Raw genomic sequence first — 25,440 nt, 5'->3', positions numbered from 1 at the left:
GGATCCGGGGATAATGGGTTCTGGGTTCCAGCTTCCAGAACCTAAAGGTTGGGTGCGTTTGCAAGACGCTACCACCACCACCAACCACCCCACCCCATTCTACAATTCTTCAGGCCAGTTTGGTCAAGAAGTCACTGAGGGGCCCAAAGCACCCCCCCTCCCAACCACTCCCAGGCTCTTGGTCAACTGCCAGTTTCTGGGGAGGGTCTCAAAAGAGGTTTCCATATCCTACAACCAAGAAGGGGGTGACCTGAAGTAGAATCTTCCTGGTGAGTGATCCCCAACTCCTGGGTTTTCAATTCTAGCAGCTTGGAGGACGGGGTGAGGGGGCGTCAGTACTGGAGGAGCCCCGGTAGGTCCCCATCAGATCAGGCTGCCCGGGAGCACTCTGTACCTCAACTCCTGAGTCTCAAATCCAGCTGGCAAGAACCCAGGCACCCAGTGGCCCGGGAAGGCAAGGGGAATCCCAGTTGGCTAGATGCCAGAGGTGTCTCCTGTCTCTTTAGACCCCAAAGTCTCCTCCCTGAAGGAATGAGGGAGACCCCCCCACACACATATACAGGCTCCCTCCTCCCTTTAGAGGTGATTCCTTTCCTCATTAGGAAATTCTCCGCTCCCTTTTTCCGACTCCTTTTCCGAGCGTTTACGTTGTACATCTGGAAAGGAGGGGGGAGGAAGGAGGGGAAAGCAGAGAGAAGGAGGGGGGAAACCCAAACCCGCCCAGTCTGACCCAGTCCAGACAACCGGCCTCCAGCTGGGGCTAAGGAAAGGGGAGTGGAGAGGTGCGGGCCCCCCCCCACGCCCCTTCGGGGTGGGGGGCGCGGGCTCAGCGTTCCAAGGACCCAGGAATGCCCCCCCTCTCGCCCCCCCGGCCGGCGGGGGGAGGGCTCAGCCGGGAGTTTGGCAAACTCCTCCCCGCGTTGAGTCATTCGCCTCTGGGAGGTTTAGGAAGCGGCTCCGGGTCGGTGGCCCCAGGACAGGGAAGAGCGGGCGCTATGGGGAGACGGGCACCAGGGTTCCCTCTCCACGCCGTGCAACTGCGCTGGGGCCCCCGGCGCCGACCCCCGCTGCTGCTGCTGCTGCCGCCGCTGCTGCTGCTGCTGCTGCCGCCGCCACCCAGGGTCGGGGGCTTCAATTTAGACGCGGAGGCCCCAGCTGTGCTCGCTGGGCCCCCGGGCTCCTTCTTCGGCTTCTCGGTGGAGTTTTACCGGCCGGGGACGGACGGGTGAGTGAGGAGGGTTAGTGGCGGGATGGGGGCTGGGAGGGTGGGGGGCTGGAGACTGGGGGCGCGGCTGGAGTCTGGAGGGGACCAAGGCTTGAGTCTGAGAGGCGGAGTTTGGAAGGACTAGGGCTGGAGTTGGGGGCCCGCGCCAGAGTTGGGGGCCCGCGCGGGAGTAGGGAGGGGACAGTGGCCGGCGTGGAGCTGGGCGCCTGGAGTTTGAGATCAGTGGGGAGACATGCGTGGGGTGGGGAGAAGACACGAAACTGGAAGCTGGAGAGGTCTGGGCAAGGGTCTCGGGGCCAAGGAAAAGGAGGACGCACGAACGGAGAGCAGCGGGTCTCTGGTTGAGATCTGTGAGCTGCGGGGACCCGGGGCGGATGAGGGCGGAGAGGGGGCGCGGAGGCCGGGAAGGGCTTTTTGGAGCCCTGCGGGACCTCGGGACTCCTGAGGGCCATTGTGCGGAGGGAGGACGGGTCGTGGTAGAATGAGCTGTGTGTAGTAAGAGGGGAGTCTGAGACTGAGGGGGTCCGGAGGTTAAATGGGGACCAGCCCCATCCTCCCCTCCCCCTCCGCTCAGACTAGGAAAGACCCGGGAGGGGGATGGCGGCTCCCTCCCCTTTCTCCTCGGGCTCCTACTCCGCCCACCACCCCCAATCTCCGTTCAGACGAGGGGACCCGGGAACTTGAGGAGAGTCCCGGGACCCGGGCACTGGGGGCGCCGGCGCTGTGGCGGGCTCGGCCAAGGGCGGGTGCTCGGATGTGTCGGGAGGGGTGTGTGTGCGCGCGTGAAGGGGGGTGGGCGGTTTCCCTCTTCCTCTGGCTCTTGGGAGGAAGAGAAATGCCGATTTCCTGTAGCCTGTAGTCTGGAGCTGGGCTGAGACCGGACTCCAGGGCTGGGGTCGGAAGCTGGGGAGACGCGGGCTCGCTGGGCCCCAGAGCGTCATAACATAGGACATCAAGGACTGGAGAAGTCTCAAAGGAGGGTCCTCATTCCCAGCTCAGCAGGGTGACAAGCAGACCGGACCTGACCGCCTGGAAAGTGGGGAGCCCATAGACTTAGGGAAACCGGAGTTAGAGCTGAGGCAACATGGGAACAGGAGTGTTTGTTTAAATGTGGGGGGCTGGGAAGGAAGAGGAGAAGGTAGCTAGCTGCCCCTGGGCCCGGCCAGGGACTCCCAGGTGCCAGATTCCTGATCCTCCACACTAACTGGGAAATCCTCCTTCTTCTCCGTCTCTGGGCTCTGAGCTTTCCACTGGTCCCGGCCACCACCACCCCAACCCCAATGTCTCAGGGTTTGATAGAAGTTCTGTCAGAGGTGAGCTGTTTTTATATAGGATACAGTTAACTGATCTCTATGCGTTTTCTTTAATTTTTGGAGGAAAGGGGTTAATCTAGCTAATTCAATGGGGGGGGGGCACACAAATTTCTTCTTTGTCTGGAGAACGAACGTGGGGATGGGAAAAAAGAAAGATGATTAGGCCCCAGCTGTTGGTTCTGCGCTATTCAAGGTCCCCACCCAACCCCCACCCCACCCCCCCTGGCCTCCTGCCCAAACCCCATTGCATCACCCTGGCCTGGAGTCTCTGCCAGGCCTGGCCTCCCCCAGGCCCCCTCAAACTGCTTACCACAACCCTAATGGAATAGAGAAGACCCGGCAGGGAGGGGATGGGATCCTCCCCCATATCAGGGTAAATCCAGTTGTCTGGCTCTTAACCTCGCTCGTACCCCACCCCCACCTAGCTAAAGTGTCATCTCCCTTTTCCAACACTCCTTTAAAACATCTGGACTTTCCCACACTCCCATTCCCTAGGTGTCTGTCTGGCCCCTGGCCTGATCCTACAGGCCCTAAAGCAGTCTTCCAAACCGGGACCCCGCTTTCTCATCCTCCCCCATCCCCTCCTGCTCATCTCTCTTCCCAAGAGAACCCAGGTGTCCAGCTTGCACTCCTCCCCTCTCATTTTCTCTTACAATACACCCTTAGAATAGGGCTCTGAACAATCCACCTCCCCAGTGACCTCCCTCCCTCCACAGCTGGGCCTGCAACCCCTTCCTGCCCAGTGGTGACAAACACAGCCCCCACCTGGGGCCATCATCCTGGAGACGAGGGCCTCAGTGTTCTTGTTCCCCCTACAACCCCTCTCACAGGAACCCTGAAACAGCATCAAAGGGCAGGGTGAGCACAAGAGAGGTTTATGTGGCAGGAAAGGGCCAAGCTTTAAGTCAGGCAGAGCTGGGCGTGCGTCCTGGCCCCACCACTTGTTCTTTGTGTGGCCTAGGGCGAGTTACTTAAGCTCTGTGTTTGTTTCGAAGTGTTTTCACGAGAATCAGACACCTAATTTATGAACCTGTTCTGAGAACTAAATGAGACAATATATACAAAAGGCACCTGGTCCATAGAAGGTGATCAGTACACGGGAGGCATGATTTTTACAGGGTCGCTTTCTGTTCTCTGGTTTTCTCCTCCTTGGATATCACCTAGTTCTTTGTCTAACTTTCCCCCCCGCCCCCAATCTCTTACTTGCTTCTAGTATTTGTTTATAGTAGTGGTCATAATAATGGTCCCTCACATTCCTTAACACTGTCATATCAATTTTTCCACCGGATGGCTACAAAAATCTTTGCCTTAGAGGAAACACTATTACCCCATTTTATATGTACATATAAAGCCGATGCTTCAGGAATTATAGAAATTGGCTTAGGGACCATTCATGGGCAATCCATCATTTTATGGGGAGCGAATCCAAAGCTTAGAAAGAAGAAGTGACTTGGCCCAGGTCACCAGCTGGAAAGATGCTCAGCCTTAACCCAGCTCTCTTTCTCTTCTGGGACTGCCACAACTCTTCCTCACCGACCAGCCGGACATATCTCTTGAGAACACACCGGGGGTTCTCCTGGGGCCTGGCCAGGGCTGCTATAGGACCTACAGGAGCTGGGCCCTGATCCACTTGACACTCCCCGCCCCCAATCTTGCCAGGCCAACAGAGTCAAACAGTAACCATGTATTGAACAGGAACTTGGTTAATCAGAAGCCTGGCTGGGGAGATAGTAGAGGGGAGAGAAGGGGGTAAATTGGCAACAGGGTAGACCAGAACCTTGGCCTAGGAATGAGGATTCGTGGCTTCTTGTTCTTATGTCAGGAAGGATTCCGAGTGACCTTGGCCATGTTCCCTAACTTCCTTGGTAAAATGAGAACATGGGACTAGGTCAGCAATCTTGTAATTAAAGTTTCTTCTTGGGGGCACTTGGGTGGCTCAGTCGGTTAAGCGTCCGACTCTTGATTTTGGCCCAGGTCATGATCTCACAGTTGGTGAGATTGAGCTCCACATCGGGCTCCGTGCTGGGTCTGGAAACTGCTTAAGATTCTCTCGCTCACCCTCTTCCCCACCCCTGTTTGAGTGTGCTCGCTCGCTCTCTCTCTCTCTCTCTCTCTCTCTCAAAAAACAAACAAACAAACAAAAAAACCACAACAAGTTTTTTCTGTATTTTTGTTTAAAATCAAACAATACCTTTCCAGGGCATTCTGTATAAAACAGGAAAAAGAGGTTGCTCTAAAAGAAGATGGGGAGGACTGTCAGGACCAAACTGGCCTCCTCAAATGTCATGTGGCAGGAAGTCTGCAAGGAAGGCATCTGCAAGGAAGTCTTCAACCCAGTGGATGCTCTCTCTGGTGCCTTGCAGCTGTGGTGGTCCGTGTCTCCGAGAACCAACTCTAGAATTTCAGGGATCTGAGGTTTCAAAAGAAATGATGGCAATGATTTCTTCCCTTGAACTCGGCATTTTGGAAGAGTTTATCTGCCAAACTGCATTTAATAAGGAATAATTAATTCCTTTTCCCTGTTGTCTTTTTTTTTTTTTATCAACTAGAAGTTAGAACAAGAAGACATCTGTAGCCGCCAATCAGAGCTTTCAACCAATTTGAGAAATAACCAGCTTCCCTACATCAGTTGATGTAATTATAGCCCAAAGCAGATACCCTTGAGGTTTTAATTAGCCCAGCCACCTTATCAGGTAAATGCATGATTTCCGTTAGGCTTTCTGAAATATTGAAAATAGCGCAAGGACGCTCCGCTGTTACCTTCCTGGACCCCTAAGAGGGCCCAACTGTTGCCAGATTTAGGAAGCAAGAACTAGGAGAGGGAGAACAGCGATAAGCTCGGTGACGTGCCTACTCTGACACCAGGCACTTTGCTTGGCACGTGGGAGAGGGCACTGTTTATGGGGATGGAAGGGCCACTGCACCCGCAGGTATAAGTCATGGGGTGGGGACGGGCATCTGAGTCTGTGTCCCTTGCCTGCACACCACATCTCCTGAACCCTCCCACAACTACAATGTAGACACCCCTGGCTCACGAGCCTGTGGGCTTCCCAGGCTTTGTAAGGTCTTTCTCGCCTTCTAACCCTGCCAGGCTCCAAGCTTCTTCCACAAGCCAGCCCAGGAGCACTCAGGCTCAGCTGCTCCCCAAGAGCAAGGGGTGTGGGAAAACTGGGAGTGGGAGCAGGGTCCTTTGGCTGCAGCCCTGTGCTCTCCTGGAAAGGGAGTGTTGGAGCTCCAAGAGACTTCAAGACAACCTGTTCAACCTCTTCACCCGGAGAGAGAAAGGAAAGGGTATTGCCCAAGTCCACGCTGAGCTGGTGCCTGACCCAGAACTCCTGACTCATGGTCCAGTGCTCTTTTCACTGCCTCCTGTATCATAGCTATTCTCTGGGGCTGCCCCTACTAAGAGAGGCTTGCACCCCTCTCTCCTCACCCAGCCCCAGGACAATGCACTCACTCTCTGCCTGCCACCAAGCTGTGGGCCTGGCAGCTGACTGGGTCCCTGCCTTCCAAGTCGCCAGCTCCCACCCCCCTCAACTGGATGTAATGCCTGAGTGAGAGGGGTGGGGCCCTGCGGGTGGGAGACAAACGGAGAAGTGAGAGGTTGGAAACAGACAGGAAGCCACAGGCAGTAAACATTTCCTGTCCCCAGGGTAACCAGGGCTCGCACCCCACCCCCCTTCACTCCAGGAACTCTCCCTCTGGCCCCCCTCCTGTTCCTCTGGACCCTGCCTTCTCCCTCCTCTGTTCTCATCCTCCCTTCCTCCCTGCCCACTCCTCACTTCCCCCTTCAGTACCATGGTCCTGCCCCCTCGTTGCTTCCATCCATTATTCCTCTTGAACCCCACCCCACTCACCCCTGCCCTTCCTGGTCCTCTTGGAAGACACCCTTAGCTTTTGGGACCTCTACCATACTAACCCACTCGGGCTCTTTCTTGGTAAGAAAAGCTAGGGAACATACCCAAATATCAGGGAAGGGATGACACCGGGAATGTTGAAAGCTGAAGGGGGCCAGAAACAGTAGAGATGAAGAACACAAGATTCGAGATCAAGAGAGAGGATTAAAAAACCAAAACGAAGAAAGCAAGTAATCATAAGGGCAGAGGGACAGAGAGATTGAGAAGCAGTGTCTGAGGCAGGTATGGGAGGAGAGGAGAGGCCAGACTGGCAGGGACACCGGCCCAGGGGCCAGGTCCAGTTGCCCCCAGCTGCTAGATGCAGTCCTTGTGGGAGACCCTGGAGGAGAAAATCAAGAGGGCTGATGGCTGCATGGAGACCTTGGAGACAAGGGACCTCAAAGACAATGATAGAGGCAGAGTCGAAGGTGAGAAGATTGCCCAGGACCTTAACTCTGACCACCCCATTACATAAGACCCCCAGCAAAGGCAACTTTCTCCTCATCGTCTCGAAGCACCGTGTTCAGAGCTAACACCCCAGGAGAGCAAGATTTGAATTCAGATTCCTAGGGATGGTGTGCGGGAAAGGGGTTCAGGGGCTGAACAGAAACCCAGCCAAGATGGGGAGCTCTACCCCAGAGCCCCGGGGGAATCTGTCCTCACCATCCTCCAAGCTCCACTCTCCACTTCTACTGACTGATTCCCAAGACTCACATTTTCCTCCTACACACCCCAGGGCTGGGCAGCCCGATGCCTGGGTCTTGGCCCAGAGAAGGACTTTGGCTTGGGACGAGAGGGTAGAGGCTAGGTGAGAGGATGAGAGGACCCTGGAGCTCCAGGGGCTGCATATCCGATGCCGGCAGGTCCAGAGTGGAGATGGAGAAGATGGGGTTCGGGCCCTCTGGTGCCCCTATTCCTTTCTCAGAACTGACTCCGCTTCCTCCTCTCTTTAATAACAAGGGAAGGTGGTGGAGGGGGGTGGTTGTTGTGTTAGTGACAGCGCCACATGGGGACCGCCTGACTCCAGCCTGTGCCTCTGGCATCTGTGGCATCTTCTGAGATATAAATACAACCCAGGGGGCATCTACCCCACCCCCGGCCAGCCCCTGGCCCAGAGGCCTGGGGGGACTGGAGAAGTAGGAGTCACTCTGAACCACTTCTCCTTTCGCCTCCACAGGGTCAGCGTGCTGGTGGGAGCTCCCAAGGCCAACACCAGCCAGCCGGGAGTGCTGCAGGGTGGTGCCGTCTACCTCTGTCCCTGGGGCACCAGCCCGGTACACTGCACCCCCATTGAATTTGACAGTAAAGGTAACCTCCTTGGTAGGCGGGGAAGCTCAGGAAGGGACTGGGGGTGGTACCGCGGCTTGGGGGCGGGCCGAAGGGTGCCTTGAGGGAGGGGTGGAGCCTGTCCAGTTCCACGGCCACGTTCCCTCCAGGCTCTGGTGCTCCAGCTCAGTGTAGAAGCCGTGCAGCGACTCCCGTGGCACTCACACCATGTTCCCAGTCCAGCCCAGCCCAAGGAGGGCGGGCATGATTCAGAAACATGTGGCTCTCATTTCCCCTGAATCACCCACAACTCTGGGAGGCCAGGGCAGTAACACAAAGACAGGGAGAGTCACACAGACTTTTCAGTCCGTTTAACTAAGCACTGACTAAGTGACAGTGCACGCCAGGCACCGTGCTGGTGCTGCAGGGGACTGAAACATGATGAGACCACTGCCCTCAGGGAGCTCAAGGCCCAGAGTAGATGCAGAGATGGCTGGGAGGGAGACAGATGGAAAGATAAACAATAACAGCTAACGAACGCTTCAAGAGCACTTGCTCTGTGCCAGGTACAGTCGTGAGCGCCCAGCGTGTCTTAACTCACTTAATTCACTTAATCCTTTCAGTACCGTGTGAGGTATTAGCCCCATTTTATTTTATTTTATTTTTATTTTTTTTATATGAAATTTATTGACAAATTGGTTTCCATACAACACCCAGTGCTCATCCCAAAAGGTGCCCTCCTCAATACCCATCACCCACCCTCTCCTCCCTCCCACCCCCCATCAACCCTCAGTTCGTTCTCAGTTTTTAAGAGTCTCTTATATTAGCCCCATTTTATAGATGACAAAATGGAGGTTAAGTCCCTGTCCAAAGTCAGCTAGTAAATAGTGGAGCCAGGGCATGAACTTGAACAGTCTGGCTCCAGAGATAAAGACTGGGGTAAAGGGACAAAAAGAGGAGAGATAAAAACACGGAGACGATGGCAGGGACAGGGATAAGGTCATGAAACACATTCATTTTTTTTTTTTTAAGTTTAGTTATTTATTTATTTTGAGAGAGAGAGACAGAGACAAAGAGAGCAGGGTAGGGGCAGAGAGAGGGAGAGACAGGATCGCAAGCATGCTCTGCTGACAGCCCATAGCCCAATGCAGGACTCGATCCCATGAACTGTGTGATCGTGACCCAAACCGTTATCAAGAGTCAGATGCACTCCACCATTCAACCGACTGAGCCACCCAGGCTCCCTGCCCGCCCCGCCACTTTTGTTTTTAAATCTGAAAGACAGATGAGAATCAAAGGAAAGAAAAAAACCGTACTATAGAGAGCAGAGATAGGGCTTGGAGAGATAGACAGATGCTGGGAGAGAGACATAAGGTAACAGAGATCCAGAATTGTGAGAAAGAGCCAGAAAAGAAGGGATGGGACAAGGTGCTGTTAGAGACACCGACCCAGGTACAGAGAAGCATAGCCAGAGGACTGCCCTCTTGGGAAACAGCCATTCTTACTTACCACCCCCGTGGCCCCACATCACTTCAAGCGTCCCTGTCCCAGCTGGGTGAGGAGGCAGGGGCACCAGGGGACAGCAACTCTAGAAACGCTAGGTTCTGTGTGCGCACCCGTGGATGCACACGTGTCAGGGAAGGGGTGAGTCAGGCTACACAAAGCAGACTCTGAAACCCCCTCCCCACTCCTCCCAGTGAGTCATGGAGCTCAGGGCTTGCAAGTGCCCGGGCACCCCCAGGCTGAAAGTGGGGGCCGCTCTAGGGCTCAGCCATCCACAACCCGGCATGACTCCCTTTTCTCACTTCTCCAAGGCTCTCGACTCCTGGAGTCATTACTGCCCAGCCCAGAGGGAGAGGAGCCTGTGGAGTACAAGTCCTTGCAGTGGTTTGGAGCGACGGTTCGAGCCCACGGCTCCTCCATTTTGGTGAGGGCCCAGCAGGCTGACAGTGGCTCTTAGTGGTGTGGTGTGGTGTGACCAGGGGAACGGAGCAGAGGCCTGAGGGAGTGGGGGAGGCCCTGTTGGACTCACCTGAAGCCCCCTCCTCCTGGGCCCCGCCAGGCCTGTGCTCCTCTATATAGCTGGCGCACAGAGAAGGAGCCGCTGAATGATCCCGTGGGCACCTGCTACCTCTCCACGGACAATTTCACCCGAATTCTGGAGTATGCACCTTGCCGCTCAGGTAGGGCAAGGAGGGGCATGTGCCCTGTGTCTGCCTCCTCCCTGTGATTCCCCACCCCGCTTAGCCTTTCTGATCACTGTCTGGTCCAGGGAGATCCTTTCTCTGGTTCAGCTCTCTCTCCTTTCCTGTGTGACCCGTCTGTGCCGGGCTCCTTCCCACCACCTTCTCCCCTCACAGATTTCAGCTGGGCCGCAGGACAGGGTTACTGCCAAGGGGGCTTCAGTGCTGAGTTCACCAAGGTAAGAGTGTGGGCTGGGACAGAAGCAGCTGTGGGTGGTGTCCCAGGAGGGTCAGGACCAGATGTGGACTCCTCTCCTTCCCTCCACAGACCGGGCGCGTGGTCCTGGGTGGACCAGGAAGCTACTTCTGGCAAGGTAAGTCCTTCCTCTGCTGTCCCTTAGTCCCCTGGCACACAGCCTCTCATCCCTCTTCCAGTCTGAGGTCACCGTCCTTCCCTCTTCCCTCCCTGTCCAGATTCTCCTCTCCCTTCCTTGAGACTTCTGTACCCTTTTCCACCACCTTCCACAAGCTTCCCTTCCTGGAACCAGACTTCTGCAATCCCACCCAATCAGCTCCCGGCGCCCCCCTCCCTGCCACCCTCCTCCTCCATCCGTCCAGCTCCTCACCCCCTTCCCCAGGCCAGATCCTGTCGGCCACCCAAGAACAGATTGCTGAATCCTATTACCCCGAGTACCTGATCAACCTGGTTCAGGGGCAGCTGCAGACCCGCCAGGCCAGTTCCATCTACGATGACAGCTACCTGGGTGAGTAAGCCCCGGGGAGGAGATAGGGGGGAAGAACCTCCAGTGGTCTTGTACCAACCCCTGCACCGCCGCCCCCCCCCCCCGCCCACCTCTCTTCTTCCATTCGGGCATCCTTTGTCCCCCTGCCCTACTTGTGTGCAGGCTGTGTAGGAGGGTCCAGTAGGGTTGGGGAAGGAACTGAAGGATGGGCCACAGCAGAGGGGTCCCCTCAGGAATACTAATATCCACCCATCCTGTCCCCCAGGATACTCTGTGGCTGTGGGTGAATTCAGTGGTGATGACACAGAAGGTGAGTGTGTCTCCAGGCGGGGGCCAAGGGAGGGGACGAATGGAGACCCAGGACCTAGGGCCACAGGAACCCAGACACCCTGCTGGTCGGATTTCCCTTTCCCCTCCCTTAGCCCACAACTTTCTCTTCTTTTGCAGACTTTGTCGCTGGCGTGCCCAAAGGGAACCTCACTTATGGTTATGTAAGACCCAACTTGACCTTCCCTCCCTCTCTCCCCTTCCCCTCCCCTGGTTAATCACAAAGAACCATGCACGGCAGTTTGTGAGGGTTCAAAAAGTGGATCAGAACACGGGCTCTGGAGGCAGACCTGGGTTCAAGTACTGGCGTTTACTCTGAATGAGTCATTCTGTTATTTATTCATATACCCCCCGCTGCATTCCACAAAATCCCCAGACCTACTTAGCCTCTCTGAGCCTCATTCTTCTCTGTAGAATGGGATAATAATAGTTCTGACCTCACGAGGCTCTTGTAAGGATGAAATGAGATAACGCCTGTAAAAGTTCTTAGTGAACTATGAGGCGGTGTACAATTGGTAGCTGTTATTATTAGACCGTGACAAGCGCTTTAGAAAGGACACAGATAAGACGGCCATAGGAGTTCATTCAATTAACAACATTTATGAAGGCCAGGTCAAAGATAAGAAGATGAATAAGACACCGTACCCCATCTCGTAAGGTGCTTCTAGTCAAGTATGTAAGATAAGACACACATACAATTATAATCCGAGGTGTATCTACTATTACACAAGCTCGCCGCTGCGTCAGGCTCTGTCCTCTCATGATGTGTATTCTTCACAACAAGCTTCTGGGGGTAGATAATACCATACACCTTTTCCACGTGAGAAAGCTGAGGCTCTGAGACCAAGTAAGTGGTTTAAGATCACCCAGTTAGTAAGGGGCTGGAGAGAGATTTAAAACTAGATCCGTCTTGGTCCAAAGTCAGCGTTCTTTCTGCACGATGAGAAGTTTCAGAGAAGCAGTTAAGAGGATATAGCAGTTAAGAGGAAGGAATAACCTACTTTTCTAGGGCAGGAATGGATCGGAGAAGGCTTTTTTTTTCTCTTTGCTTTTCCTTTTTAAGGTACATCCAAATTAGTTAGCATCTAGTGCAACAATGATTTCAGGAGTGGATTCCTTAATGCCCCTTGCCCATTTAGCCCATCCCCCCTCCCACAAACCCTCCAGGAACTTGGTTCTCCATATTTAAGAGTCTCTTTTGTTCCCCTCCCTGTCTTTATATTATTTTTGCTTTCCTTCCTTTGTGTTCATCTGTTTTGTCCCCCATATAAGTGAAGTCGTATGATATTTGTCTTTCTCTGACTAATTTCCCTTCACATAACACCCTCTAGTTCCATCCACGTAGTGGCAAAGGATCAGAGAAGGTTCTATGAAGGATCTGTGGAGATGTGGCAAGAGGGCATCCTAGACAGGAGCATGGCAGAAAAGGAAAAAAGTCAGACCATTGTAGCAGACTTGTGGGCTGACTGAGCATGAAGGGAATAAGGAAAGGTTGAGGAAAAACAGATTAGTTGGGGCCAGATTCCCCAGGGCATCCATCAGAGGACCAGTCGAGAAGTTGAGAATTTGGGCAGCGGCTGCAGGGAATCACTCTGGGTTTCCAAGCCAGAAGTGCCCCTCCTGGATCTGCTCTGGGACCATCAGTCCGACTGAGGCAGTTGGGGTAGGGTGATGGAGGCAGGGAGAGAGCCGGGGGGCCGTCCAGCAGTCTGGGAGAGGACTCACCCCAGAGTAGGAGCAGCGAGAGTGGGGAAGGGGGCAAGGAGCCAAGCGACCAGGGGACTGGTGGGGCCAGTCACTGAGGGGGGACCAAAGGGAGACATGAGCTGTTTGTGGTTTGGGAGGCCTGAAGGATGAGGGACGCCTGAGGTCTCAGGGTGCATTCAGTCGTTTAACTAATAATTACTGTCTGCTGCTCACCAAGCACGACTTCAGGCTCTGGGGAGAAAGCAAAGGACAAAACCAAACTCCTGCCCCCGCTGGTCTTCTATTCTAGTGGGTAGAGATGGACAACAGACAGACAAACGTAACCTCTGTCAGTAGTTGATAAGTGATGGAGAAAAATAGTGAGGGTGCCTTGTGGTGGAGCTTCCTGGCACAGAGATGGGGGTGTGAGAGCAAAGTCAGGAGGGAATTAACAAACAAGCGGTCTGTGTCTCCAGCAAATGCCTTCCCCCCGAATATCCTGTACCTGTTTGTTCTCTATCTGTGGGATGGTCTGGGAGTCCGGGACCAATGGGTATATCTCATCATCCCCAGGTCACCATCCTCAATGGCTCAGACATCCGATCTCTCTACAACTTCTCAGGGGAACAGGTAAAGACAGCCCCCACACACAACCCAGCCTGGCCCTCTGCCAACCAAGTCCCAGGCGTAAGCCAGTGAGCCCAGGCTCCCTGGAGTCTCTGACCTCCCCAGCCACAGTCCCTGCTGATCCTGTTGAGTGACCTCCTACTTCTGACCCAGTGCTGCCTCTGTGTCCACCCCCACCCCAGATGGCGTCCTACTTCGGCTATGCAGTGGCTGCCACAGACGTCAACGGGGACGGGTGAGTAGTGGGAAGAGGGCACACTACGATGCCCTTCCCAGATCCAAGACCGAAGAGCGGGGGGTAGGACAGAAAAATCCAAGGAGAGTTTTTCTCCAGGCTTTTGCTCTGGGTTCTCCTCCTGTGCTGTCATCCCCTTGCTCAGGAGCAAGGAGAGAGCTGAGAGCTAAAAGACCACAAGATCTCAAGTCTTCTCACTTGGGTGGGCAAGAGCCTGGGATCCAGGAGGCCTAGGATGTCCTGGCACTGGGACTGGGGAGGTGGCAAGGCAGGGTATCAGGGTGCCTAGCTTTTCCCCTTCCCTCAGGCTGGACGACTTGCTGGTGGGGGCACCTCTGCTCATGGAACGGACAGCTGATGGGCGGCCTCAGGAAGTGGGCAGGGTCTACATCTACCTGCAGAACCTGGCTGGCATGGAGCCCACCCCCACCCTCACCCTCACTGGCCATGATGAGTTTGGCCGATTTGGCAGCTCCTTGACGCCCCTGGGGGACCTGGACCAGGATGGCTACAATGGTAAGCGCCAGAGGCCCCAGGAGCTGAGGAGGAGTCTGGAGCCTGAGTCAGAAGGGGTTTGGGGAGAGGGCGGCTGTCAGCTAAGATACCCAGACCCCCCAGTGACTTCCCTAGGAGGTGTGTTGACTTTAACCCCACTGACTAGGTCTTGGGGCTTGAAGAGATTGGAAAACTGGGAATGACAGATTGGAAAAAAAAAAAAAAAAAAAAAAAAAAACACTCCTGGGTTCTGGGATCTGGCGGTAGAGATTTCTGGTTCTGGAGGCCTGGATTCTTGGATTCCTGGCCTCCAGACTAGTGTGTGTTCTGTGTCTTGCAGATGTAGCGATTGGAGCTCCCTTTGGCGGAGACACCCAGCGGGGAGTGGTGTTTATATTCCCTGGGGGCCCAGCGGGGCTAGGCTCTAAGCCTTCCCAGGTTCTGCTGCCCCTGTGGGCAGCCGGCCACACGCCAAACTTCTTTGGCTCTGCCCTTCGAGGAGGCCGAGACCTGGATGGCAACGGATACCCTGGTGAGTAGTGTCCCAGGCCCCTCTCACCTGAGAACTCTCCTGGTCCCGGACCCTTCCCCCCACTTCTGCATTTTCCTAAGCTCCTGGGTGCAGTTCTAAGATAACGCCACCAGGTGGTGCTGTCCCCTCGCCTCGGCCTCCTTTGAGCAATGACACTAGAGAGGGTTAGGAAAGGAGGACCTTAATGTGGGGCTCGCTGTAAGGGGTAGTTTCTGGACTTCTTGCAGATCTGATCGTGGGGTCCTTTGGTGTGGACAAGGCTGTGGTGTACAGGTATGAATTCCAGGGGGAGAAGTGGGAACTGGGGAACGTCTCAGATGGGCTAAGGCTGGGAAAGTGTACAAAGGCCACTGGCTTCCCGGGGCTTGGGCATCAGCTTCCTGTGCCCAGGGTTCCAGAGAAGTCTTAGTTCTCTTGACCCCATATCCACTCTTGGCAGGGGTCGCCCCATCGTCTCTACCAGTGCCTCCCTCACCATCTTCCCTGCCATGTTCAACCCAGAGGAGCGTAGCTGCAGCTTGGAGGGGAACCCTGTGGCTTGGTGAGCAGGGGCCCAGGAGATTACAGAGACTGAGTCTGGAATACCTCAGTCTGGGCCTGGGAGTGGGCAGAGAAACCACGTCTGTGGTAGGGGACGAAAGGAGGTGCCCCAGTCTGGGTCTTTCGGGGGGGGGGGGGGGAGCCGGAGGCTAGGGTGCCCGTTCACCAGCTTTCCTCTTGGTCTTCCTCCAGCATCAACCTTAGCTTCTGCCTCAATGCTTCTGGAAAACATGTTCCTGACTCCATTGGTGAGAGAGACTGTCTGAATCTCTTAGGCCTTGGGAAAGGGGGTTGGGGAGGAGGGGGAGGGGACCTTGGCACCTCCCTTCTCTCTGAATAGGTTAGGAGGGAAAGACAGATTCTCCTGAACATATGTTCCTGGCTGCAGGCTTCACAGTAGAACTCCAGTTGGACTGGCAGAAGCAGAAGGGGGGAGTACGGCGGGCACTGTTCCTGGCCTCCAGACAGGCGACCCTGACCCAGACCCTACTCATCCAGAACGGGGCACGGGAGGACTGCAGAGAGATGAAGATCTACCTCAGGGTATGGCCCAAGGGCGGAGAACAGACTGGCCTGGGGAGGGCGTCACAGAGAACTGGGGCCCCTCTTGGAAAAAAAAAAAGAGAGAGAGAGAGAGAGAAATTAGGAGAGTCCAGTGAGAGGCTTAGGACTTTGGGGGCAAGGAAGGGGGCCCTTCTGTCAGAGGAACTGGGAAGCAGGCTTTCAGGGCCTCAGAAACAAAGTGGATGGTCAAGTTTGGGCACCTGGATTCTTGAGGGCCCTGCATGGGCCAAGAGACATGTGAGAGGCTGAGGAGCAGGGCCACCAAGTCCCCAATGCCCCCTGACACAGCAAAACCTCTTCCCCACCCCCAGAACGAGTCAGAATTCCGAGACAAGCTCTCCCCGATTCATATCGCCCTTAACTTCTCCCTGGACCCCCAAGCCCCTGTGGACAGCCATGGCCTCCGGCCAGTCTTACATTACCAGAGCAAGAGCCGCATCGAGGACAAGGTGAGGAGATGGGGGAGCGATGAGACCCGGGAGGAGAGAGGCCTGGGCACCTGGGGGCAGTGCCCTGGAGCGGGGAGCCTTCAGCCCAGGAGGAGGTCTAAAGTCCGCCTCTCAAGGCTAACCTGCTCCCCAGGCTCAGATCTTGCTGGACTGTGGAGAAGACAATATCTGTGTGCCAGACCTACAGCTGGAAGTGTTTGGGTAAGTGAAGGCCAACAGCAAGCTGGGGGATTCCAAGATGCCAAGGTCGCATAGCAGAACATGTGGCGTTTGGAAGCACTTGGCATCTGCAAAGGTAGAATAGGGACATACTAGCAAGCTGTGTGACCTTAGGAAGTCACTCAACTTCTCTGAGCTTCAGCTTCTTCATCTGTATAATGGGAATAATAGCATCCGTTTCTCTGCCTTTTTGGAAGGACTAAATGAAATAATCTACATAAAACATCTGGCCTACTTCTGGCCATAGAGTTGGAACGCAGTAAATGGTACCTGTTATTATTATTATTTTATTCTTGTTATGGTTCATTGTCCTGATTTGGGGATTAACTTCCCAGTGTCCTTTACCCGGTGTTCCCCCTCCAGGGAGCAGAACCACGTGTACCTGGGTGACAAGAACTCCCTGAACCTAACTTTCCACGCCCAGAACGTGGGTGAGGGCGGCGCCTATGAGGCCGAGCTTCGGGTCACAGCCCCTCCAGAGGCTGAGTACTCAGGACTCGTCAGAAACCCAGGGGTGAGAGGGGGTTCTGAGGCAGGGTTTGGGAGGAGACCCCATCAGAGGGGCACCAAAGCTTTACCTATACCCACCCCACCTCCAGAACTTCTCCAGCCTGAGCTGTGACTACTTTGCCGTGAACCAGAGCCGCCTGCTGGTGTGTGACCTGGGAAACCCCATGAAGGCAGGAGCCAGTGTAAGTCTGGCACAGGAGTGAGGATCTGAGAAGACAGTGACCAGCCTTTCCAGAGCACAGCTGTGGAATAGGGAAGGGGGCTGGAACTGGGGTGAGGCAAACGCCCAGTCTGACAGGCTCCTTTGTCCTCCCTCCTTGTCCCGCAGATCTGGGGGGGGCTGCGGTTCACAGTCCCTCATCTCCGGGACACAAAGAAAACCATCCAGTTTGACTTCCAGATTCTCAGGTAGGGAACCAGTGGGGCCGGTGGGGCGGGGCCTGGTGCAGGGGGCGGGGCCTGGTGCAGGGGGCATTCTCCTTAGCTGGGCTCCAGCACTGCCTCAGTCTCTCCTCCATCCCACAGCAAGAATCTCAACAACTCCCAAAGCGAAGTGGTTTCCTTCAGGCTCTCAGTGGAGGCTCAGGCCCAGGTCTCCCTTAACGGGTAAATTCCCCGGGGCAAAAATGGGGCCTTTCTGGGAGGGGAGATACTTCTAGGAAAGGGTGCATATGGGATCCCTTCCACTGTCCTCTAAACCACCCTCCTCTTTAGTGTCTCCAAACCCGAGGCAGTGCTATTCCCAGTGAGCGACTGGCATCCCCGAGACCAGCCTCAGGAGGAGGGAGATGTGGGTCCTGCTGTCCACCACGTCTATGAGGTGAGGGACAGTCAAGGCGGGGGCGGGGAGGCACTGGGCTGGTTCCAGGCAGGCTGCTGGGAGTGGAGGGGTGGGACCAGAATGAATGACAGGGAAAGGGGAGCCACTCACTGTAAGTGACTGATGGCTGGGACTACAGAGAGGGACTGAAGAGAAGAGAGGAGGGAGGGGGAGGGGGAGGCGAAGGCCTGGACAGGGTCCTTGTGAGGGAAAGCCAGAGGAGAGACCAGCCAGTTAAGTGACTTGGAAGGGAAGGATGGATCCATCTCCAGGAGTGTTGGCTGGAGAGGATTTTCTCTCTACCTGTTGATCTCCTTCACTTCCGAGGTGGGAGACATGCAAGAGGGGAAGGCGGGCCGTAGTGTCCCAGGGTCTCAATAGGGCAGAAGCCTTCCCTTCCTTCTCAGGATGATTGTGTTCTCCTCTCCTCAGCTGATCAACTTGGGCCCCAGCTCCATTAGCCGGGGTGTGCTGGAACTCAGCTGTCCCCAGGCTCTGGAAGGTCAGCAACTTCTCTACATGACCAGGGTTACAGGACTTGGTAACTGCACCACCAGTCACCCCCCCAACTCACAGGGCCTGGAGGTGAGAGGCCTGGAGACTGGCATGGGGAGAGGGACCAAGGCTAGGGGGGGTTGAAGAAGGTCCCTGGAGGCCTGGAAGAACCAGGATGTGCCTGAAGCTGAGGACTGAGGTCACTGAACAAGGGGCAGAAGGACCACAGACGCCTCAAGGCTGTGGGAGGGAAAAAGACCATTTTATACACAGCCTAGAATATCCTTCCCTTCCTTCCGGCCCAGGCATACCTCTAGGGCCCATCTCTGTCCCACCTTCTCTGGGAAGGCCCCTTGAGACCTGTTTCCCTGGGCCCTAATGCCTGGTTTAAAGTTTGCTTACCCATTGGCAATATTTAATTAAATGAGTGTCTACACTGAACACTGTTATAGGCTCAGGAAATATCTCACCGAACAAAACTAACAAGGCCCCCACTCTCATGGAGCTTACATTTTAGTAGAAGGTAATAGACAATTAAAATGAAATAAATAAATAAATAAATAAATAAATAAATAAATAAAATGAAAAAGGGAGGGGCGCCTGGGTGGCTCAGTCAGTTGAGCACCCGACTTCAGCTCAGGCCATGATATCAGGGTTCGTGAGTTCAAGCCTCGCATCGGGCTCTCTATGCCCCCCACCCCCGTCTCTCTGCCCCTCCACAGCTAACACTCTCTCTCTCTCAAAAATGAGTAAACATTTTAAAAAATTACATTTACATTATATTACATCACATTAAAAAGGGAAAGATTAACAGGTACTGAAAAGTAATCGACATGCAATGTTAACATGGAAAGGCCAGGGGACCAGAGTCTTTTAATGAAGTCATCAGAGAAAATCTCTTGAGAAGGTAACAGTTGAACTGAGGCCTCAAAGACAAGGATGAACCTGCTTGTGAAGACTCAGGAAAGAGCATTCCAAGCAGAGAACAGCCAGTGCAAAGGCCCTGAGGCAGGGATGGGAACCTAACTATTTACTTACACATCTTGTAAACTCCAAGGACCAAGTTTAGTTTGTGTCTGTATTTCAACACCGAGCTTGCTGCCTTGCCATAGGAGATGGTCACTGGATGGATGAAAAGAACAGGTTGAAAAAAAACATAGGTTGAAGCTGCTCTGGAACCCAGGTGCTGGCTGACTTCAACACTGTGATGGGGCAAGAGTGGTCCCTAATGGTCTCTTTCTTCTTCCAGTTGGATCCTGAGGGTTCCCAGCACCACCTGCTACAGAGACGGGAAGCTCCAGGCCGGAGCCCTGCCTCCCCAGGACCTCAGATCCTGGTAAGTCACACTGGGACTTGGGTTCTCAGAGCCACCAGAAGGACAGAACTCCACATTCAAGCCTCTCCTTTCTTCCCAGAAATGCCCCGAGGCAGAATGTTTTAGGCTGCGTTGTGAGCTCGGGCCACTGCACCGGCAAGAGAGCCGAAGTCTGCAACTGCATTTTCGAGTGTGGGCCAAGACCTTCCTGCAAGTGAGGGAGCCTTACCTCAGCCCTGACCCTTGACCTTCAGAGCCTCCTGATCTTCCCCTCCCTTTCCCTAGTGCTTAAGCCAACTCCTTTGGTGAATGGGACCCAGGCACTCCCACTCCCATCCCTCACCCTCCTTTAGACTGGGTTGTGTGTCCTTTGTGCCACCTGGTGGCCACACTGGGAGCGACAGCTTCCCTCTCCGGGCCCGTTCAGAGGAGGGAGAACTGGAGAGAGACCAGCATGCAGAGAATGATAAAAACAACAGAGATGGAAGATGAATCCATAGTGGAGAGGCAAGCAGATGTAGGAATAGTAAAGAGCAGTTATTTACTGAGCAAACGCTGTGGGCCAGGCAGTGTCCTGGCTGTTTAACCCCATCAATGATTCAAAAAACTTAAAAATATATATATATTTTTTTTAATGTTTATTTATTTTTGAGAGCGAGACAGAGAAAGAGACAGAGCATGAGCGGGGGAGGAGCAGAGAGAGAGGGAGACACAGAATCCAAAACAGGCTCCAAGCTCTGAGCTGTCAGCACAGAGCCCAAAGCAGGGCTCAAACCCACAAACCGTGAGATCATGACCTGAGCCAAAGCCAGACCCTCAACCGACTGAGCCACCCAGGCGCCCCTCAACAAACCTTTTTATTGAACATGCCATCATCTAATTATACATTATTTAGTTACACCTATTTAATTACACGTCTGTTATCTCATATAAGGAACACAGATATTCAGGAGAGAATGGGTCCAAAATAGGAAAGATCACAACCTGAGCCAGATCATGGGGAAGCCCCTGTGTCCTCTAGATCCTAAGGGGGGCTTCCCCGAACACCTTGTCCCCACCCACAGCGGGAGCACCAGCCCTTCAGCCTGCAGTGTGAAGCCGTGTATGAAGCCCTGAAGATGCCTTACCGAATCCTGCCTCAGCAGCTTCCCCGAAAGGAACTTCAGGTGAACCTGGGCCAGAGGTCTGGGCCAAGGACACTAGGGCTTGGAGTACTGGGCTTGGCACTAGAACAGGGACGTGGGTGGGGGCCGGCCTCGTTATTGTAAAATATGTTTATTGAGCGTTACTAGGTGCCAGAGCCTGGGCTGGATCCTGGAGATATAACGATTAGCAAGATGGACAGAGTATCTTCACTCCTGGAGTTCACAGTCGAGTGGGCAATGAGAACACAGTGTGACAAATGCCAGGATATTTAAGGGAACACATCACGGGGACAGTGAAACGCAGTCTTGCAGGGTCAGGAAAGGCTTCCTGGAGGAAGCGATGTTTCAGCCGAGACCTGAAGAATAAACAGGAACTACCAAGCTAATTAGTCAGGAAAGGTATATTCTCTGGGGAGGGGGAGTCAGCAGGGGTGAAGACCCAAAAGTAAGAGACAATGACGCACCTTTGAGGAATTTAAACTTTATAACGTCCAGAATTGTGTTAGCCCAACATGGGAGGTGAGAGGTGGGTCTTGGTCCGATGGCAAGTGGTAGTCAAGCGTAGGGTGGGGAGAACTAAGGACTTTTCAGTGACCTCTCCTGACTTGCTCCCTAGGTGGCCACGGCTGTGCAGTGGACCAAGGCAGAAGGCAGCCACGGTGTCCCACTGTGGATCATTATCCTAGCCATCCTCATTGGCCTCCTGCTCCTAGGTCTGCTCATCTACATCCTCTACAAGGTCAGCCACATCCTACCCGTGACTTGGCCGCCCTCTTGTCAGGTTCTGCCCTTAACCCAACGTAGTCCCAAGCATCTCTCTCCAGGCCAGTTCTCCGGCCACGTGCCCCTACCTCTGCCCTGGCCACAGGCATGCCATCCTGACCCTGCCTGTCGGATCCTTCCCTTCTAAACCCCTAGCCCAGAAAGAGTCTCTTGACCCAGGCTGCTAAGCTTGCCTAGGCTTTAAAAAGCAATGTTACTCACAAGTGGCAAATATGTGGCATTTGTGATATCACTTCCTACAAAAACTAATGGCAGCCATCACCACTTGACTATACCCTAGAAGTGGCCTCAGAATCCTTCTCAAGAGGCAGCTACTATTAAGCAGTCAGAGTTGGATCTTGAATTCAAAACTATTCGCCAGCCCTGGCCTAACTGGGGGCAATTTCACAGCACTGATGAACGAACCCCGTATACCAAAAGCACTCCCAGCATTAGCCCTCCTGGCCCATTGGACCTACTGGAGAGATAGTCTTTTTTTTTTTTTTCTTAATGTTTACTTATTTATTTATTTTGAGAAAGAGAGAGGGAGAGAGTGCACACGCGCATGGGGGAGGGGCAGAGAGAAGAAGAGAGAGAATCCCAAGCCGTACACACTGTCAGCATGGAACCCAGTGCGGGGCTCGAACTCACAAACTGTGAGATCATGACCTGAGCCAAAATCAAGAGTCGGACACTTGGGGTACCTGGGTGGCTCGGTCGTTAAGCATCCAACTTGGGCTCACGTCGTGATCTCACAGTTCATGAGTTCCAGTCCCACATCGGGTGAGCTCGAGCCCCCGTGAGCCCTGCTTCTCTCTTTTTTTGCCCCTTGCTCACTTGTGACCTCTCTCTCTCTCTCTCTCTCTCTCAAACTAAAAAAAAAAAAAAAGTCGGACACTTAACTGACTGAGCCACCCAGGCACCCCTGGAGAGGGAGTCTTAACAGCCAGGAATTTAGGCCGCTTTCCCAAGATGGGGAGATTAGAAGCACTAGAATGATCTTCATTTCTGCTTAGGATAAGATCTGGGGAGAAATGGAAGCCAGAATATCTAAACTCTCCCTTCTTCCCCCCCTCTCATTAGCTCGGATTCTTCAAACGCTCCCTCCCATACGGCACCGCCATGGAAAAAGCTCAACTCAAGCCACCAGCCACCTCTGATGCCTGACTCCTCCCAGTCCCAGACTCCCAAGCCTCAAGGCCCAGTCCCCCCACCCTCAGTCTACTGACAGGGAGGGGGCTGGGCGCTTCCTGAAGGTGCTGAGGGCCAGGGAGAAGCTCCTCTCCCCAGCCCAGAGACATACTTGAAGGGCCAGAGCCGGGAGGTGAGGAGCTGGGGATCCCCTCCCCCCATGCACTGTGAAGGACCCTCGTTTACACATGCCCTCCTCATGGAGAGGGGAACTCAGATCCAGGGATAGAGGCCCCAGCCTCCCTGCAGCCTTTGCATTTTGGAGAGAGTTTCCTGAAAACAACTTGGAACCAGACCTGGGGAATCCAGTCCCAGTTATCTGGGCCAGATGTGCCACCAGGACTTACTGTCCAGCTCCAGCCTGCAAAGATCTATTCTCAGCCTTGCCAGAGATCCACAGGAAGCCCCCCAGCTAAGAACCTGGAACCTGGGGAGTGAGACCTGGAAGCTCTGGACAGCCCCCACCCTGGTGGGCCGACAAGGAAACACTAACCGTGGATGGTGCCCCAGGCCCAGCTCAGGACAGATCCCAAACGAGGATCGATGCTGGCTCAGAACCAGCTCCAAGGGGACTCAGAACTTTAATGGGGCCAGATCGAACCTGGGGCCTGGGGTTGATCTGGGACTCAGACTCAGACATTGGTAACCTAACCAAGCCGATCCAGGACTACATTTGAGCCTGTTCCAGACCTGGGCCTGGAGGCCCAATCCACCTCTGACTCAGAAGAAGTCAGGAATTGCCCAGGACCCTGAAGGGGCCATGATGGCAACAGATCTGGAACCTCAGCCTGGCCAGACGCAGGCCCTCCCAGTCCCCCAGAAAAAGGGGAGCCCACTGTCCTGGGCCTGCAGGATTTGGGTTCTGCCCACCAGCTGCACTGACGCTGCCCCTTCTCTCCCTGCCCAACCCCCCCTCACCTCAGCTCCGGACATCCGGGACTTATTTAAACTCTGTTGCAAGTGCAATAAACCCGGCCCGGTGCCCCCACTGACCAGAGCCGGAATTTGTGTCCTACCCCACTCTTTCCAAGCCCATCCTGGAACCAGATGGCTCAGTGGATAGGAAATGTCTGTTTTTCACCGCTTCTTTCCACTGGGAGCCAGGAGTATGACCCCCCCCCCAGGAACTATAGAACTACTTTTTGGGTTCCCTTCTCTCAGGTGAAAGAGCTGATGTGATGATGGAAGGGGTGAATGGAGGGCTTGACTCCTCTGCCCGTCACCCAGCTCCACCAGATCTGGTTCCCAGCGCCTCCCGGAGAGAAGGGAAAGAATTCCTTCTTTTTGGGTTTGAGCATTAGGGAAGAGTGCAGAGGGGGAGGTCCAAGTTGAAGGTGGCGGACGACGGTCCAGAATGCTCACCTGGGCTTCCCTAAATCAGAATAACGAAATGGCTTGAGAGAAAAAGCCACAAAACTAAATCAGAAGAAAGCCAGTTAGGTTTTTGTTCCGTTTTGTTTTGCTATCACTGCTTATTGTATACTGGTAGGTAGAGAGGGTGTTAAATAGTTTGCATACCTTATCTCATTTCGTTTCTCTATCCACAATCCTGTGAAGTGGGTACAATTAACCCCATTTACATGAGGGAAAAATTGAGGTCCAGAGAGGTTATATAACTTTCCCAAGGTCACCCAGTGAGGGCGAGAGCATAGTCGAATTTAGCCTTGTCTGACTGTGAAAGCCCTCATGCTTAACCAACATGGTTTAGGTCTTTGAAGAGAAATCAGAGTAAGGGAGCCCCTCGGGGTCCTCTGTCTTTTCAAGGCCTGTCCTAATGTGCCACAAGAGGAAGGAGAGGGGTGAAGAAATTCTAATGGATTGTCGGAGGCAGATGTCCATGTCATGCTAGACCAGACTTCAGCCACCAGAGGGCAGCATAGCCACAAATTTGTGGGAATTTGGGGGATGGAGCGTGCGTGAAGTCCATCTCGTTCTCTTTCCCCATCGCCGGGGTTATTCTTTTTAACTTAGGCTCCTGCCTAGCGGTGCCTACGTCACCTTAAAAATATCTCTCCTGGGAGACCAAGGCTGCTGCACACTCCAATCCGTGACTTCTTGATAATTCTGTACCCTAGAACTTCTTCCCAGAACCCATAAATGAAGAGGGACTGATAAGGAGGAAGAGACCTAGTGAGGCCAAGAGCTACCCAGTATTTCCAAGGATTGCAGCTGAAGCATAACAAGACACTGGGAATTCTCAAGGAAGGAAATCTCATACTCCCCTTCTTGGCGGAGGGCTGGGATTGGCATCATCCAAATTCCAGGGGGCAGATCTGAGATTTCTTACACCATCAGCAGGAGGAAACGAGGAGGGGAAGTGCACTGTGACCACTCAGCTGGGTCATGGGTGTGTCTGTGTAGTGCCTGTACCTTTGAGTCTCAGAGAGTGACAAGGTCTCTCGTGAGGGTGCACAACGACGTAAGGAAGGAATTCCTTGGGCTCAGAAATGCCGCGGTTGTAATCTAGCACCAGGCTTTCTGCCCCTGAACTGTAATTCTCAGGCTCTGGTCTGTTTCCCTTCCAAAGCTCCCAGCCCTTCCAGAGAATGTCTGCCTCTCATCCTGAGACTTGAGTGATCCAGAGGGACATGAGGGTAGGGGGCTAGGAGGCCTGAGCCTTATCCTTATCTGTTTGTGTGTCGATGGAAAGGAGGCCCTGGGAAGGGAACAGCAGCTGGGGGTACAGGGAGGGGGAGGGGACTCAGGAGAGGCAGCTGGCAGGCGGGAAGCTGATCTGGGGGTCTCAAGTTTCTTGACATCAATTAGAGCAACCAGCCTGGACTCATTAGTAGCCCGGGGTGCAGGGCTCATCAATAATGAATTCACCCCACACACTGCCCCCACCCCCAGCTGCCTGCAAGGTCACCCCGCCCTCCAGCCAGCTGCCTCACCTTGGTAAGCT

General features: G+C 54.2%; 1 protein-coding gene and 1 long non-coding RNA gene across 3 annotated transcripts; one reads left to right on the top strand and one right to left on the bottom strand.

The window, feature by feature from the left end:
* Positions 1–732: 732 nt before the first annotated feature.
* Positions 733–23,530, top strand: ITGA5 (integrin subunit alpha 5). Its single transcript, XM_003988800.5, has 30 exons — positions 733–1,225; positions 7,612–7,742; positions 9,515–9,627; positions 9,763–9,883; positions 10,061–10,122; positions 10,212–10,257; positions 10,522–10,647; positions 10,892–10,936; positions 11,074–11,117; positions 13,213–13,269; positions 13,449–13,501; positions 13,809–14,017; positions 14,337–14,528; positions 14,756–14,801; positions 14,968–15,069; positions 15,261–15,316; positions 15,457–15,611; positions 15,944–16,081; positions 16,215–16,282; positions 16,664–16,814; positions 16,900–16,992; positions 17,139–17,218; positions 17,336–17,416; positions 17,525–17,630; positions 18,063–18,215; positions 19,375–19,461; positions 19,541–19,654; positions 20,505–20,606; positions 21,202–21,324; positions 22,431–23,530. The coding sequence occupies exons 1-30, from the start codon at positions 849–851 to the stop codon at positions 22,512–22,514; spliced, it is 3,315 nt and encodes a 1,104-aa protein (XP_003988849.2). The 5' UTR covers positions 733–848; the 3' UTR covers positions 22,515–23,530.
* On the bottom strand, positions 4,681–19,543 carry LOC123386609. 2 transcript variants are annotated; one of them, XR_006600767.1, is made up of 2 exons: positions 19,164–19,543; positions 4,681–4,948 (listed from the first exon to the last, which is right to left on the bottom strand). It is a non-coding gene; the product is annotated as an uncharacterized LOC123386609 (long non-coding RNA). The 2 variants fall into 2 exon arrangements; XR_006600766.1 differs by lacking the exon at positions 4,681–4,948 and adding an exon at positions 15,191–16,368.
* Positions 23,531–25,440: the final 1,910 nt, after the last annotated feature.

The sequence above is a fragment of the Felis catus genome, chromosome B4, assembly GCF_018350175.1.
Source record: "Felis catus isolate Fca126 chromosome B4, F.catus_Fca126_mat1.0, whole genome shotgun sequence".
NCBI classification, from domain to species: domain Eukaryota; kingdom Metazoa; phylum Chordata; class Mammalia; order Carnivora; family Felidae; genus Felis; species Felis catus.
This window is presented reverse-complemented; position numbering and strand designations above follow the sequence as displayed.